The sequence below is a fragment of the Dermochelys coriacea genome, chromosome 14 (genome assembly GCF_009764565.3).
Source record: "Dermochelys coriacea isolate rDerCor1 chromosome 14, rDerCor1.pri.v4, whole genome shotgun sequence".
In the NCBI taxonomy this organism is placed as follows: Eukaryota; Metazoa; Chordata; order Testudines; family Dermochelyidae; genus Dermochelys; species Dermochelys coriacea.
The window spans coordinates 9,205,844-9,223,460 of NC_050081.1; the positions used below are offsets into that span (position 1 = coordinate 9,205,844).

Sequence of the window (17,617 nt, forward strand, 5' to 3'; positions counted from 1 at the left end):
TAACGTTCCCACTCTAGGCCAGGGGAAAGGGTTTCACTGCCTCAGGCCCCCCCACCGAGGGGCTGTGAAGCGCTCAGCTAAAAAGAAAAGAATTTTTTTAAGTGTTTGTACAGCCTTGGAGTTGCTTTTGCAAAATAATTCGGGGGGGGGGGTGCGATTGCATAGATAGCAGCTACCCATCGCTTTCTCACATCTGTTCCAGGGGCTTGCTGTTTACTTAAATGTGCGCATTTGTTCCCCATTCCTTTTAACGCCCCCTATCACCGATCTCTCCCACCCGTCCCAATAGCCTGCTGACCCTTCTCCCCTGTCTCCTTCACAGGAATTGGAGCATCCTTCTCCAGGTCTCTACTCACCTCTCCATCAAAGTTATAGGGCCAAGGGTTTCTCATCTCTCCAAAAACAAGGCTGGTTCAAATCAGGGGCCCTGTTTAACTTGCCTTTTTGCTGTAGGCTCTCTCTTTATTCACTCTAAGGAGTCTGCTGCCTTTAAACCTGAATTCACATCCCTGAAGCAGGTAGGAGCCTGGGATTGACACTATGGAACTAGATCTCAGCTGTGTAGAAACCTGGACTACACTGTGTAGAAACCTTGCACTACAGGGTATTTGCCACCACGAACAAGCTGGGATGTGAACTCATTTTGTACACAGAAAGCACAGCCCCTTGTCTAAAATATAACCCAGGGAAGTAGGGCTGGGACTGTATTTGATAGCTAACTATGCATAGACTTTCTCAAGAAACCTGTGGAATTAACTGCCAAAACCCCAGGTTAAAGTGGCAGTCAGGTTGCCCAGCACAGGCTTCTGCCCTTCCAACTTCCAGAAAGTTGAGTGCCCCCAGGCTTAAACCTCTGAAACCCAGGATATGCAAAATGTTTAAGAGCTACCTCAGGGTGCGCTTGTATCTACAGGGCAGCACATCTGGCTGTCACACCCACCAAATCACTGGGTCGCTAAACTGGTTTAACACAGCTGAGATTGCTATCAAGTTGCATTGCTTTTGTTTTGTTTTGTTCCTTGGTTACAATGCAAAGTGGATGAAGCTGGAGTGTGTATTGTCTTATTTAACCTAGCAAAGTGAAGGCTGAGGGGATAGGATTGCTGTCTGTGAAAACACCAGGGAGGGAGAAGGGGTCTTTAAACTCTAGGACTGGTGTCTATAAACTGGCCATGAATACATTTAGGCTGGAAATTAGGTTTCTCACCACCACCAGAGGAGTGAGGTTCTGGAATTCCCCAACAAGAATAGCGGGAGCAAACAACCTTAATAGGTTTAAAATGGAACTTGATACTTTTATGAACAGGATTATATAATGGGGTGGCCTGTGCTAGCCAGGGACTGGTCTCAAGGACCCAGATGGTCCCTTCCAGTCCTAGGAATTGATTTTCAGTACCCTGTTGGAGGTGTCAGAGTGCATTATCACAGTGCTGTAGGCAGTATGAAAGCAATGAGGCATGGAGATGACTCTTTGCTTCTGATGTCTATGATTGTAAGGTTTTAGGTGGGCTGGCTGTGTGCTTCTGCAACCTGAACTGTCACTAAAAGAAGGGGAAATTTTTTTCTGACACCTTAGGCTTATCTGTATGGGCCATTTTAATCTGGCCCTTGAGCTCCCGCTGGGGAACAGGGTCTGGGGCTTGCCCCACTCCGATGCTCCAGTCATGGAGCATGGTGGGGGTGGGGGCACTCTACACAGCTCCTGAAAACAGCGGCATGGCCCCCCCCGGCTCCTATGCATAAGGGCAGCCGGGGGCTCCACTCTGCATGCTGCCCCCGCCCCAAGCGCCACAGCTGCAGCTCCCATTGGCCAGGAACTGCAGCCAATGAGAGCTTCAGGGGTGATGCCTGAGGACACGGAGGCATGCAGAGCCCCCTGGCCGCACCTGTACATAGAACGGAAGGGACCTCAGGAGATCATCTAGTCCAACCCCCTGCTCAAAGCAGGGCCAATCCCCAATTAAACATCCATAGCCCTAAATGGCCCCCTCAGGGATTGAACTCACAACCCTGGGTTTAGCAGGCCAATACTCAAACCACTGAGCTACAGGGTTCCCCCCCCCCCCGTGTAGAAGCCAGAGAAGAGACATGCCGCTGCTTCCAGGAGCAGCTTGAGGTAAGCGCCGCCCAGAGCCAGCACCCCTGAGCCTCCCCCCAACCCCAGGCCCCAGCCCTTATCCCCCTCCTACCCTCCAAACCCCTCGATCCCAGCCTGGAGCACACTCCTCCACCCCAAACCTCTCACTTCAAGAGCTTAGACATAGGTGAGAGGTTTTTCGCAGGAGGAGGTGGGTGAGATTCTGTGGCCTGCATTGTGCAGGAAGTCAGACTAGATGATCATAATGGTCCCTTCTGACCTTAGTATCTATGAATCCCCAGCCCCACCCCAGAGCCCACACCTCCAGCGGGACCCTCCCCCTTGGACCACACTATAGCATACACCCCTCTGGTTGCACACTAACTCATCATCTAGCCAAGCCCTAAAACTCACCATGGGATGCTAACCAGCCCCAATGATAATTTCTTCCTATCCATAGGCAAGCATCTCGCAAATGAGAAAATGTATCTGGCTCTCTCTCTTGGAGATGCAGATGCAGTGAGTTGAGCAGGAGGTTCTGTAGTACAGGAGATTAGTCAAGGATTAAGTCCTGTCTATGTAGCACTATTTGAGAGCTGGGCCCATTTTCACTGTGGTTATCAATATTAATTTGGCTGGATTAACATGTTTGGTAAGAAAGAGGTGGAATAGGGGAAATCTAAGGTGTTTTCCCAATTTTGCAAGCTACAGGCTGTTTGAGTGCAGCACTTGGGAGAGGAGTTATTTAACCCTGATCCGCACTACAAACATATGTTGCTATATCGTTCAGACTATAAACTACATCGGATCCAAACCCCTGACTGAGGCAGTTATACCAACCTAACTCCTGGCATAGACAGCGCAATCTCAGCAGGAGGGCTTCTCCCGTCAACATAGCTACCATCTCTCAGTTGGGTGGAGTACCTATGCTGACAGGAGAAGCTCTCCCATTGAAGTACGTAATGTCTTCAGTAAGTGCTACAGGGGCAGGCTGTAGTGGTGTAAGTGTAGACAAGCCCTCAGGGAAACAAGGTGGCTGAGGTAATATCTTTTATTGGACCAACTTCTGTTAGTGAGAGAGACAAGTTTTCAAGCTTACACAGAGCTCTTCATGTCTGGGAAACTTAACCAGAGTGTCACAGCTAAATACAAGATGAAACGGATTGTTTAGCATAAGTAGTTAACTCATATTTCAAGTTTCAGAGTAGCAGCCGTGTTAGTCTGTATTCGCTCTAATAAATTTGTTAGTCTCTAAGGTGCCACAAGTACTCCTTTTCATATTTCAAGGGATCATTCAAGGTGAAATGGTCTGTTAAGACCTCTCCAGTCAAAGGGGGGGAAAAGGGGAGGGAGGAAACAGCTGGAGGGGAGTTAATGGGTTATAGATTGTTGTAATGAGCATTAAATCCAGTGTCTCTATTCAGCCCATGATTTTTAATGTCTAGAGAGTTATGAATTTAAGCTCCCAAGTTCACGACTAACGAGTTATGTTATTTTCCTCCACTTCTATGTCAGACTATGAAAAGTCGAGTGCTAGATGGCAATCCAAAATTTTGAAGATGAAGAAATTTACATAAAAAGACAAATGGTGCAAAAAATTACAGTATAGAGTAAATCTGGATTATGTGGAAATGATTTTCTGAAACCTGTATATATATATTTTCTTCTACTTTAGATCTCCATTTATCAGCAGGGGGATAAGCCCACTTCGAGAGAAAATGGGTATGTACCTTGCTTTTAAGATATTTCCCTATAATTATTTTTAAACATATAAGTACAAGTAAATGGTCCACTGTATGGTACACAACTATGAATCCTCTCAACAGCCCTGCAAGGTGCATAAATAGGTATTATTCACATTTTACAAATTGGGAAACTCAGACCCACAATGGCTAAGTGACTTGCCCAAGACTAGACAGCAAATGAGTGAGAGTTGGAATCAGAATGTAGGAGTTCCTGATCCCCAGTTTTATACTCAATGCACCAACCCATGCATACATGCACATGCTCTCTCAAGGAGGATAATAACTACAAGAACACAGCATGCTGAATTCCTCAGCGTGACCTCACGTTTTGTCTGATTTATTAATTATTTTTATTCAAACTTATTTTATTCTTAGACTACAAAACGTTACCTTTGGCTGAATGGAATGAGTGTCATGTCAGAGCCTGGCTAGAGTCCATTGGAATAAAAGAAGAATATGTGAAAAAGCTATGGGAGGAGGAAGTAACGGGTCCAGTGCTTAGAAAAATAGATGAATCTTTTCTCAAAAGCATTGGTATGAAAAAAGGCCAAATCCACATACTTATATGTGAAAGAAATGAACTTTTGGAATGTTTGAACAAAAAAGCAGGTATAGGGCAAGCAGTTAATCCCAGCTTTAAGACTCCAGAATTCTTGAGCGACACTGGTAGAACAACTAATGCTCAGGGAAAAAAAATGAAAATCAGGAATTCTAACATGCCTACAATAGCTAATGTACCAGCTGAAAAGACAGAGTGTGGCTTGAAGACCATCCAAATCACACAGCCTAAAAATGTACCAAGTTCTCAAGTAACATTTCACCAGCATGCAGCTTCCGAAACAGACCTCTCTGGTCCACTAGAAGAGTCTAGCAGGGAAGACACAGAAAAATCAGTGTCTACTCTTGGCAGGACAGAAAATGGAAAAAGTCATTCAATGCATAAAAAAAGAGTTGAACCTTTAACTCTGAGCAGATTTCGACCATTTGGCACTCAAAATATTAATTTTAAGTATGTGAAAAACACCGTCCTCTCTCCTGAAACAGGAGTCATTGATTTGATCACCCCTTGCCATGAATATAAATCCTTTGCCATTGCTGCAGAACTAGACAGACCACTGCTTGAAGCAAAGTTTGCCTTTGAAGTGATTCGATTTGGCTCAGCCTGCATGAATATCCGAAGTAATGGAACGATACACTTTGGTGTCATGGACAGGTTTGAAGGTGACAAGGATTATGAACATGGGCAGATAATAGGTGTGCCAGTCAGACACAAAGACATCTATGTTGATGCATTGGATAAAAACATTGCAAAATGTTTCAATGCATCTGACCAAGAAGTTGCAAGAATATGCATTCGCCCTCCTGTTTTTATTGAAGTGATTGAGAAGGACACTCAAGACCAACGCTTTGTGGTGGAGGTTGACATTGAACCATCATCCAGTACAGTGAAGGGGAAGATTTTTCAAGTACGCTTACCTAGATTTAATGAAAACAGCAATAAGACAATATGTGAAAAAAATCCAGTTCTCTATCAAAGACTTAAGGCCAATTCTGAACCTGTAAAGAATGAAGAACAGTTAGTGGATTTTATTCAGGGTTTAAAAGAGAGGGATATTAGAAGAGAAATGGCTGAATCCTCCAGTAATGAAGACCTGATAGAAACTTCACAAGATTTAGGGCGTAAGTTATTAGTCCTATTAAATGATGGCAAGAACTATATAGATGACTACCTGAGTTACATCCTTGTCACAAACAGATGTAGAAAGGAAGATCTTAAGTCTGTCAACTTTTTAATGCGCATGAATATTTTCTGTGTGTTTGATTTTGATGAGGATTCCAATGTGTCAGGTTTACATGCCAAGTACAAAGAGCAGCATGCAACAAATCTGCATTTCTTGCAAAATTATGCCAATGAAAGCAAGATGAACACCACTGAATTTAAAAAACATTTGGGCCTAGATGATTACACCAGCTGGATATTTTGCAATGGACGCAGTGACTTCCTTGGCGATGAAAAACCTTGTGATGAAAATACTTGGATTAGAACTAAAAGGAAGTATCTTAAGAAAGTCATTTCATTTCTCTGTGATGAAATCCTTCCAAAGGGATCTTTTGTGGTACTTTTCCTACTATCATCACCTGTGGAGAAGCCAATCGTAGACACCTTCCAGGAATTCTATACAGAAATGAATGGTATGGATTATATCATATGCATTGCAGAGTCCAAAGAAAATTATGAGAAGTGGGCTAACCTAGCTCAGGCATCTTGTAGCATTGAGACACTAGAACAGAGGAGCATTGTGGGCATGAAGCTAAGTCACGTAGATGCCACTATTCAAAACGTGCTGCCATCTACAATATGTCCCAGACGTTTACCAGTTTCCACAAGAGGTCTGTGTGTGCTTCCAACACTGGAAGAAGAGAAAATGTTTTCCCTTGAAATATTGTGTACAAATCAATGTGATGATATCAAACTGGATCTTCTGAGCACAAAAGAAATACAAGAGATAGAACGAACATTTTACCAAGGTAGAAAAGTCAGCTGGAAAAATTTCTGGCTTGCTGATAAAGGGAGCTGTGGAGAAGTCATTGAACGTGATGCCTGCAGAGATGTTCATAAAATCTTAGATGGCATTTTGCACGAGAACAGAATCAGGTGGTCTGTGGCTAAACTAAAAATATTTCATCAACCTGGAAGTGGAGGAAGCACCATTGCAAGGCAAGTACTATGGAAAAGAAGAAAGGATTTAAGATGTGCTGTGGTCAGATCTTCATATCCAGTTGCAACTGTCTCCCAACATGCAGTTAATTTTAGAGAATATGATGAAAATGACATGAAGAATTCTCTCCCAGTCCTCCTCCTTGTTGAAGACTACGATGAAGATTATCTAGATGAATTAAAGAATGATTTAATGGATGCAATGGCAGTTAGAAGAAGTCATTTTTCCAAGCCTTGTTTCATCCTCATGTGCTGTAAACGATCTAATGTCCCTGAAAAGCTTTGCAAAGCTTCTCCCCTCGATACAGTTGCCGTCACTCACAAACTGTCGGACCAAGAGAAACACCTGTTTAAAACCAAAATTGAAAAGCTTGAAGAGCAGAAAGACTTCAAGCCTGAATTTATAATTACGTTTGTCCTGATGAGCAAGGAGTTTAAGGAAACTTATGTCACAGAGTTTGTAGAGCACTGGAAGGAAGGCATAGACCTTTCCTCCCCTGTTACTAGTTTGATGAAGTACGTTGCTTTGCTCAATTCCTATGTACATGGTTCATACATTTCATTATCACATTGTGAAACTTTTCTAGGGCTTGGGGCATATACAGAAAAGAGAGAGTATGATTTCAAGAACAACTTAAGTGAACAGGCAAGACTTATTTTCATTGAATTAAGAGCAAATACCACCTATATTTCATGTGTTCAAATAATACATCACCTGGTTGCTAAGGAAATTCTGCATCAACTCTCAGGAAGTCAGCCTCAAAGTCAAATTGCAATGAATCTTCTCCAGGAAAAAATGCTTTTTCAGCACAGATTTGGACGGGAAGAGTTCATAAAATTCATCAGAGATCTGTTCATACGACGTGACAAGAAGAGCAGGGGAGACAATACTGACAGCCTCTTCTCTCCATTCATTGAGCATGTTTGTAAGGTTGAAGACTGTGAAAAAGCTATAGAGGTTTTAAAAACTGCATACGAATGCCTGGGAAAGGATGCCTACTTTGCGCAGCAGCTTGCTCGACTGCATTATAATCATGAAAAATTTGAGGATGCAGAATATTGGGCACGGGTAGCCAAATCTCATTTGCCAAATGATTCTTTTATTTTGGATACAGAAGGTCAAGTGTACAGGAAATGGTTTAGTTCTACTGTGGACAAAGAGACAGATGGGGCCATACCTGATGGAGTCATTGAGATGATAGAAATTGCCCTTAAAGCTATGAAATGCTTCAGGGCTGCACAACAGGCTGCAAAGTCAGAGATCGACAGCATGAACAACGCTGGATATTTTGGAGAGGTTGAAGTGGGATGTCGTCTACTAAAATTCCTGTCTACACTTGAGGTATTTCCCAGAAACACACAAGGGGAACATTCTGAGCTTGTGCGTTATTTGCTAACAGACTACATTCCTGAGGAAATTAAAAAACCCTGGGGAAAGCTTCACAGTCGTTTAAAAGGCTTACGCCAGAATATTTATAATGCTCTGGAATGGATTTCAGAAGATCTAAGTTACTTCCAAACAGATAAAAACCAGAACAAAGAAAATGAGGCAGAGGAAGAACAAGTTTACAATCCCAGAAAGTGGTTGAAAAGACAGTCTGAGGTGTATGCTAAGTTCTTTACCACAGAGTATCCTATGGGAGAAAACCAAGCAGGACCTGAAATCCAACTCGTCAGACGTATGAACATTTATAAGTATGGTGGTGGCAGTGTCACTATCATTCTTTCATTGTTTTCAGATTCAAAGGATGAGAGGTCAGTTAAGAAGCTAGAAAAAATAATTAGCTTATATGCAGAAGACCCACAGAAAGGAAGCTTGGAGGATATTGATCTCATCAATTATATTTTGTGTCACATCACACTAGCATGTTTATCTCCTGGATCTTCCAAACTTCTTCCTTTTCAAACACTTAGAGAACTCAGCAATAGATTCTTTAAACAGAGAAGAACAGCATTTCCAGCAAGTGCCCATTTTTTGCTCACCTTACTATACTGGCCAGATGATGCATTAGACAGAGAATCTAATCCAGATAAAAATGATATTCTCATAGCCGCTCTTCAGTCCATGAAGCGCTTGTATGACATCAAGATGAAAAACGTTGCTCCAAGAAAAAAGAGAATCTACACACATTTTTTCCTGGGAAAAGGCAATGGTCTACGAAAGTTTGTACACAAGACTAGGATTGATAAATTAATTGATGGCTCCCTAAATGAACGACGAATGAAGTGGCTACATGGAGATGTATGGAAAATAGGCAAAGTTCATAGCGTCTTAAAGAGAGTGAATGGCTGGACAGAAAAGGGGAAAGTATGTGCACGGGGTCATGTTGGGCAGATTCATATTTTGCCTTTACATTTTGATTCAGTGCCTCCAGGAAATGAAAATGTGACATTTTATTTAGGATTTTCATTTAGTGGGCTTGTTGCCTATGACATTCAGGTGAAAAGATAAAACAATCTGCTCCAAAAAATAAGGTATTTAGTGCATTAAGTTGAAATTCCCACTGGACTCAAAACATTGCAAGATAAACGTTTTTTTCCTGTTATGTTCTGAAAAGAACATACAGAAGAAAGAAGTCTACTGTCCAAAATGAGAACTAAACCTTTCTCTTAGAGCAAGTACAACCAAAACTCTGACAGCGTCATTAGTATCAACTGCCATATGCAATTTTCAAGTCATTGTTTTGTATCTGAATACTTTGTTTCAATGTAGCTGTCATCATTCAATTCCCCCTTAGGAAATTTTTAAGTTATTGTCTCTTGGAAAGGACAAAGAAAACTGGATATTCAACATAGAGAGGCTTTATTTGTATAAAACTGAAATATGTAAGTTTTCATATCAATAACACAAACTTAGAAACGAAATATGACCCAGCACTTATAAGAAGAAGAGTAGTAATGGAGCTTCTCGAAGATCTTGAATGCTAGGAAACCCTTTAAAATCTGTAATCATGGTGACTGAACTATTTTTGGTCATAGACTCATAGAAGATTAGGGTTGGAAGAGACCTCAGGATGTCAGCTAGTCCAACCCCCTGCTCAAAGCAAGACCAATACCAACTAAATCATCCCAGTCAAGGCTTTGTCAAGCCGGGCCTTAAAAGCCTCTAAGGATGGCGATTCCACCACCTCCCTAGGTAACCCATTCCAGTGCTCCACAACCCTCCTAGTGAAATAGTTTTTCCTAATATCCAACCTAGACCTCTCCCACTGCAACTTGTTCTGTCATCTGCCATCACTGAGAACAGCCTATCCCCCCTTCAGGTAGTTGAAGGCTGCTATCAAATCCCCCCCTCACTCTTCTCTTCTGCAGACTAAACAAGCCCAGTTCCCTCAGCCTCCTCATATGCCCCATCCCCCTTTGCTTTTAAAATTAGTTTGCTTCATCAGTTGAGAGAGCAGCAGATTATTATTGCAGTTCCTTGCTTTCAACTATGTGTAGGCAGCTGGCTGGAATAAATGGAACCTATTAATATGCTTTTTAGATTGCCTTACATCTGTATTAGTTCCTTTCACCCACTAGTAAAATAATGCTGTTATATTTAAGAGTTTAACAGCAGCAATGTTCAACAACAGATAAAAGAGAAAGTAAAGAAGAATCCTGTATCTGATATTAACATCTAGTGGAATTTCAGGAGGCGGACTGAATGGAACTGGAATTTAAGTAGGTCTAACAACTCTGTTGTAACCCCCTCTAACTCCCATGCAGAATATACTGGGAACTGTAATGGTCATGTATAGTCAAGTTTTGTTGTTGGGTTTTTTTGTGGTGTTTGAAAGCCCAAAAGAAAGTAATTGTTTATCAATATGGAGTCAAATTCACCACTAGACTGAATGTGTACCAACTTAAGTGACATCAATACTAGTCTTTACTGCAGTATATGGACAGCAGATTCCACAGTAGTTAATACAGGTAATTTATTTTCCTTTTTTGACTTAGTAAATGAATTATTGGCAGATACTATCTTGGCTGTAATTAATTGCAATCTATAATTTGGTTTTGATCTTTTCAGTGAAAGTAAGAGGGAAGATTGTATTTTAAGGTGACCCATATCAAATACTTATGTATATTTATGTATATTACTATATATAGATAGTATCATGCCATTTATAGTATAAGGAAAAAGCTAGCGGTATGGTGATCATATACAGATTAATGGTGTATGTCTTTTTTAATCTGTATTTATAAGTATTTTAACATTTTATAATTTTGGATTTAGTTTTAAGTTTTATTGTGATACTTACTGGTTTTTGCACATTGGTCCACAGCTAAGTCATGGAATCATAAAAATGTAGAGCTGGAAGGGACCTTGAGAGGTCATCTACTCCAGCCACCCATGCTGAGGAAGGACCAAGTAAACCTAGACCATCCCTGGCAGGTGTTTGTCCAACTTGTTCTTAAAAACCTCCAATAATGGAGATTCCACAGTCTCCCTTGGAAGCCTATTCCAGAGCTTAACTACCCTTATAGTTGGAAACGTTTTCTTACTATCTAACCTAAATTTCCATTGCTGCAGATTAAGCCCGTTGCTTCTTGTTCTACCTCAATTGGACATGGAGAACAATTGATAGCTATTAATAAACTCTCTCTACCATACCAGTTATGTATATTACTATAGTACCATAACAATTTAGCATACTTCATCCGTTGTATAGTACCAGGCACACTAGCTGTGAAAGTTATCTGTATTAAATAACCAAATTCAATAAAGCAACAAAACATCTGTTGATCCTGGAGAGGAAAAATATAGTATTTGAAGATTTTTTTTAAAAAAAGAGAAGCATCATTACAATTTTACGAAGTTTGTCTGTGATAAAAAAAACTCAAGAAGTTCTAACACTGTGGAAGGCTAAATTCTTTAAGAAACTGTACTGCTTATTGTTACATCCTCCTGTTACTTAGTTTTAGGATTTACATGTATACTGATTTCCTAATGTAATTTGTTTGAACATATAGCTTTTGTATTTTAACTTATTAATTTTGAAAAGACAAACTCAGCACAAGTATCTTAATTGTACTGATTCATTGTCTGTTTTTATTGCACTTACTACAATACAGTGACTTCTATAAAGAATTCTTGAAGTTTGCATTTTGCTTCTTTCACAATTATTGCATTGTTACTACCTCACTGAAACATCCATGGAAGACTAAAATATCACACGCTGTTTGGTGGCGGCCAGGGGGAAGTGCTGGGAGGTAGGTGGAGGAACAGGGACTTGGCGCGCTCGAGGGAGGGGAGCTTGGCTGCCAGTGGGTGTAGAATACCCACTAATTTTTCCCCGTGGGTGCTCCAGCCCCGGAGCACCTATGGAGTCAGCACCTATGCTCTTGACTGCATTGGTACCAAAGCCAGACAAAGGCAGAGACTTAAAGCATTTGGACAAGAGAGACATCCCTTCCAGAACGCTCGCCATCTCCCAGGAGGGGATAACAGCCTCCAGAGCCGGTACCAGGTCTGACAAGGCTGTGCACTGAATGACACTTGGCCAGCAGACAGTGCTGATCCCAACCCTCCTGGAGGTGTATACAGCTGCTTGAGTCTTATTTAGTCCCTTGGTACTAATATTGCTGACAGTGGAAGGTGTGCAGCTGGTACTGATGTCCATTGCTCATACCTCACCATATCGAGGTCCTACAGTGCCACAACCCATGCCTTTCCAAAAGCCCATGTTGACAAGAGGAAAGCCTCCCATGATTTCCCTGGTACTGCCATCTCCAGGCTCAGGTTACCTCTCCCTGGTCCCAGCTGGATCTGCCCCTCCAATGGCAGAAGCATCTGACTCTCCTTCCTCAGACTCAGAGGTGTGATGCTCTGTCTCCCACCCAGGATAGGGAACATAAGTCACTGGACCATGAGTCATACAGTATCCCCAGCATTGGGCCTCGTCTAAGGATCAACAAGCTGGCCAAGGATTGGTCCCTGGCCCATATCAGTAGCCAGTCTGGATGCCATGGGGTGTTCCCCTCCAGCTAGGAGCTCCCCTCAACCATCTCGCTCACTAAGAGTTCACCACAGGCATTGTTACCAAAAAGCATCATTCCCTGGTACCCAGTATCACGACTAGTACCAAGCAGCCAGAAGCCACTCAGGCACCTTCCCTGCCACAAGCCACAGACCAACCAACACCTCAGATGCATGTTGCATCCTCATCACCAGCTGAGGCTGTTGAGTCGTCCATGTGTCTCATCACCACCAGAGGCCCACACTGCTCATCGAGATCTTTTTAAAAGAGTGGCTCTAGACTTGACATTCAGGCAGAAGAGGTGCGTGAAAGCTCTCACAAGTTGGTGGACATCCTAGTATCGGCAACCCCAGTCAGTGTTGCTCTACCAATTAATGAAGCCATCATGAAACCAGTCAAGGCTTTTTGACCGACACCCTTCTCCCTTCCCCCCAAAGCAAAATGAGCTGAAAGGAGGTACTTCATCTTCTCAAGGGCATTTGAACATTTTTATTCTTACTCCACCCTGCCCTGCCCCCTGGCTCTCTTCTGATGGCAGCTGCCAATGATCAGGAAAGACAGAGGCAATAAACTTCCATGCTGAAAAGCAAAGACTCAAAGAGGCTGGATCTGTTTGGTTGCAAGCTTTCTTCTTCAGGAAGCCTGCAAATCAGGACTGCAACCAACACACCCTTGTGAGTCGATATGACTTCACCCTCTAGGAGAACATTATAAAATTTAAAAACAATCTACCAGAGGACTGTAGACAAGAATTTGCAGTAATGGTGGATGAAGGTAAGAGGACTTCCCTCCAGGGGGGGTTTGGATAGTGCAGACTTGGTTGCTCAAACCATGGCAAAAGCTATTACTATAAGGGGTTCGTGGCTGCAGTCGTCTGGTCTACCTCTAGAGGTCTAACAGACTATCCAGGACCTTCTTTTTGAAGGTCCCTCACTGTTTTCAGATAAAATGGACGACAGGCTTCATAGCCTTAAGGATTCTAGGCAACACTCAAATCCCTTCAGATCTATACCCTAGCATAAAAAAAACAGTATCATCCACAGCAGCCATACAAATACGAGTATGCGCCTCGATCCCAAGATCCACTCAGGAAAAAGGGCAGAGATTATAGGAGGTGCCGTCCACCACCCTCCTCTTCAGCATCAGTGAGCTCATCCCATCCAGCCGCCTTGTCCAAACAGGCATTTTGATGGGTTTGTTAAGAACAGCGTACTAGTCACTGTGGCTCCATTTGTTCCCCGTTGTTTATCAATTTCTTATCCCACTGTCTAAATGCTTGGGCCCACATAGCATCAGACCAGTGAATCTTAAGCATGATGAAACTGACGTATGCCATCCAGTTCATTTCTACCCCACCCCAAGCCCTTTCTCCATCCCTCTTCAGGGACCATTCTCATGAGATTGCCCTTCAACATGTATTCAGGCCATAGAGGAAGTCCCGTTATATCCCAGGGAAAATGGCTTCTTTTCCTGCTACTTCCTGATCCCCAAAACAATCTCATGCCTAATTTACATTTAAAAGACTGGTCCTCTGCCCTCAGTTTAAAGGATGCTTAACTGCATGTTGCAATATGCCACGACTGTGCAAAGTTTCTCAGATTTGCGGTGAATGGTTGCCATTATCACTTTACCGTGCTTCTCTTTGGTCTGTTAGCTGCTCCTCGAGTGTTCACAAGGTGCAGGGCAGTTGTGGCAGCTCACTTATGAAAATTAGGTGTCCACACATTCCCATACCTAGATGACTGCTTAGTCAGAGGTTGGTCTAAGGCTCAAATCCTATCCAGCGTATCCAGTAACCTGTCCACATTCAGTGCACTGGGTATCCTAGTAAATTGAGACAAATCAATCCTGAAACGGGTAAAGACAATAGAATTCATCGGGGCAGACTTTAGAGTCCATGAAGGCCAATGCCTTTCTTCCACAAGCCAGGTTTGAAACTTTATGGGACCTAGTGCTGCAACTGAGAGCATATCCTCTCACAACAGTATGCAGCTGCCTCAGTCTTCTGGGTCATAGGGCAGCATGTACCTATGTTGATCAGTATGCCAGACTACACTTTCCCTTTCTCCCCCCGCTTCCAACCCTCCCTCTAGTCGCATAAGAATCTTCTCTGGGTTGGGGAGCTCATAGGAGGTCCCTGTAGACTCAAGATCTTTGGTCGTCTCAAGATCTAGAGACTCTCATAAATGTCAAGGAGTTAAGAGCAATACATCTAGCTTGCTTGGTCTTCCTCCCTCACTCGGTGGGAAAAAAAATCTATTAATTCTGACAGACAATTAGGCAACCCTGTTTTATATAAACAGGCAAGGAGAAGCACAGTCAAACCCACTGTGCCAGGAGGCAATTCACCTCTGGGACTTCTGTATAACCAGCTCAGTTCATATCAGAACTGCTTGCCCTCTGGGGAAACAGAACACATTAGTGGATCAGCTGCACAGATCCTTCTCCGATCACCACAAGTGGTCCAGATATGGTCAGGTCCATCTTTCGTCTCTGGGGGAAACGTCATCAGTTCTGTTCACAGGAAGGGCTCAGCCCAGGCTCGCTGACAGATGCTTGTCTCTTATCCTGGAAGAAATCCTTCCTGTATGCTTTCTTGCCGATTCCTTTACTTCCCAGAGTCATCTTCAAAGTGAAACAAGACCATGCTCACCTCATCCTCCTAGCACTGACATGGCCTCGTCAACACTGGTACTCGACCCTACTATTCTTGTTGGTCGAGCCTCCTCTGTGTCTCCAGTTGGATCCAGATGTAATTTTCCAGGACTACAGGTGCTTGCTCCATCCTAGTCTCTGAGCTGTCCATCTGATGGAGTGAATACTTCATGGCTGAGACCCTTTGAAAGGTCCCGCTTGAAGGATGTTCAGAAAATGCTTCTAAATAGCAGAACACACACAACTAGAAACACTTACCTGGCTAAGTGGAAGCACTTCTCCATTTGGTCTTGCAGGAAAGGTGTCTCTTGAGGACCTTTAGCTGGATTGTCTTTTAAAACAGAGTTTGGCTATTAGCTCTATAAGGGCGCAGCTGGCAGCATTTCTGTAGGAGTGGGTGGGTGAGATTCTGTGGCCTGCGCTGTGTAGGAGGTCGGGACTAGATGATCAGAATAGTCCCTTCTGACCTTAGTATCTATGAATCTATGGCAATTACCTCAGCCAGAAGGGTAGATGAGTTGAGGGCTCTATCGGAGTCTGTCCAGTAGAAAGGAATTGAGGCGGGGTGTAAGTGGCTCCCCTCTCTTATACCAGCACACAGTGGTGGGTGGCGATAAAGGGTGCTCAAGCATTCGATGGGTGGGGGTCATGAGCAGCCCCCCCACAGCCCATGTCCTTGCCCTGCCCCACCCCGGGCAAGAGGGGCTGCGGCTCCCCACAGCTGCCTGCACAGCTCTCACCTGGACCAGGCTCCAGCTGGGGGGGGGCAGCTGTGGGCCCTCCACCTGCCCTGGGGGGGGGTACGGGTTAGGGGCAACTCTTGATCCCACCCATCCTGGGCAAGTGGAGGGTCTGCTGCTCCCCACAGCTGCCCCCCCACAACTCTTACCAAGGCCTGGCTGCTCACCTACGTTGGGGTCCCAACCCACAGTTCGAAAACCCCTCAATTAGAACACTGCTGCCCCCTGCTGGTGACATTGGAACATTAATGGGGGTTTAACAAAAGAACCTTGAACTATGGCTCTTAAAGCAGCTCCCTAGAACTGGGCCAGGGCCCAGACACACCTCACAGCAAAAGCCTGTTCTGACAAATTGGTGACAGCACCTGTATCATAGGTCTGTACAGCATGCACCCCTGCAACCTGGATGATGCTACTAGTACTACTGTAATATGACTAAACAGGGCAGCTGATATACTGTCCTCCCTGGAACTACAGAGACAGATGGGTTCAGGCAAAGATCTGTTTCTAGATAGCATTCTGTGACCTTATTATTGTGTCTGCCTCCCTACATGTGATCCGACACCACCACACGGCCGGCAGCTGGGGAGAGGTAATTTAAGAAATAACTAACAGCAAACCTCTCCCTCCTGCTTGGGCATTTTGCTGCCAGCTGCACAGCCACACCCTAGCTAATGTTTCAGTAGTGAGGGCATCAATGCCTCCTGCTTCCTGTAGCGGTCCTACAGGAGGGCCCCTGCCCAGCCCGCACCCCTCGCCCTCCAGAATGCATCATCAGGCCCTCTTCCCCATAGGTCTCCCAGGACACCCTCCACCCCGCCAACATGCCACTTGAGCTGGCTGCATGACATTCAGCTGGTCCACCTCTAAACCACGCCCAGAGATTACCTGTACGTTTTTGCTTCATATAAGCCACTTCCTCGCCCTCATGGCCCATCCCAATACCACTTGCTGCCATCTGAGACTGGGTGGGTGGGCGGGCGAGGAATCCACTCTTGTTCCACAGCTAAACTGGGGCAGTTCTTTCACGGAGCCATGAGCATGCGAGTGTGCATGGCATGGGTCTCTCTCTCACACACACCCACACTCTGCCCCAACACCTGTTCCTTTTGCTGCAAGGAGTCGTCCTTGGTGCTCTGTGGGTTGTGTCAGGTCACAGGCCCTCTTTGGGCTCCTGAAGAACCTCTTACTAAGGGTCTGGCTGCACATCTCCCTGCAATTCCTGATTTATGCAGAGTCCAAGGTTTTTCAGCCCATCCCTGTAGTGTCCAAACAGTTCCTTGTATTGGAGAACATTTCCTATAAAACATCTGGAGCGTGGGGTTGTTTTTTTGGAAGAGAAGGTTGGTAGGGTGACCCTACATCCTGTTTTGGCTGGGACAGTCCCTTTTTATAAGCCCTGTCTGGCTATCCTGACTTTTTTTTTTTTTTTTTTTTTTGGCAAACATGGGCATTTGTTCTTGCCACCCATCTGATCATCAGTTGGCAAGAGTAAAGTAGACAAAAGCGCATTTTTTCAAAAAAAGTGGGTTGCAACCCCTAGCAGGGCACAGGGCTCTGCATGGGCGGGTGGCAGGGATCTTGGGCCAGCCCCATGTGCAGGGGATAGAGGGGGGCCTCGAGCTGGCCTTGTGTGTGGGGGGAGAGCTCGGTCTGGTCCTGCTTGCAGGGGCTGAAGGGGGGGCCTCGGGCCAGCGTAAGGAGAGCAACAGGGAGGC

At 44.2% G+C, this 17,617-nt stretch overlaps 1 protein-coding gene and 1 long non-coding RNA gene across 3 annotated transcripts; one reads left to right on the plus strand and one right to left on the minus strand.

Moving 5' to 3' along the window:
* The first annotated feature begins 374 nt into the window (after positions 1 to 374).
* On the plus strand, positions 375 to 11,628 carry LOC119842621 (sterile alpha motif domain-containing protein 9-like). Of its 2 annotated transcripts, XM_043496481.1 has the most exons (5): positions 375 to 518; positions 3,593 to 3,645; positions 3,749 to 3,799; positions 4,198 to 9,033; positions 9,100 to 11,628. In XM_043496481.1, the coding sequence occupies exons 2-4, from the start codon at positions 3,615 to 3,617 to the stop codon at positions 8,991 to 8,993; spliced, it is 4,878 nt and encodes a 1,625-aa protein (XP_043352416.1). In that variant the 5' UTR covers positions 375 to 518; positions 3,593 to 3,614; the 3' UTR covers positions 8,994 to 9,033; positions 9,100 to 11,628. The 2 variants fall into 2 exon arrangements, with proteins under 2 accessions (XP_043352416.1, XP_043352418.1); XM_043496483.1 differs by lacking the exon at positions 3,593 to 3,645 and having other exon boundaries at positions 3,753 to 3,799.
* LOC122456590 lies at positions 11,311 to 15,630 on the minus strand. The gene is made up of 2 exons (XR_006275540.1): positions 15,158 to 15,630; positions 11,311 to 14,328 (listed from the first exon to the last, which is right to left on the minus strand). It is a non-coding gene; the product is annotated as an uncharacterized LOC122456590 (long non-coding RNA).
* Positions 15,631 to 17,617: the final 1,987 nt, after the last annotated feature.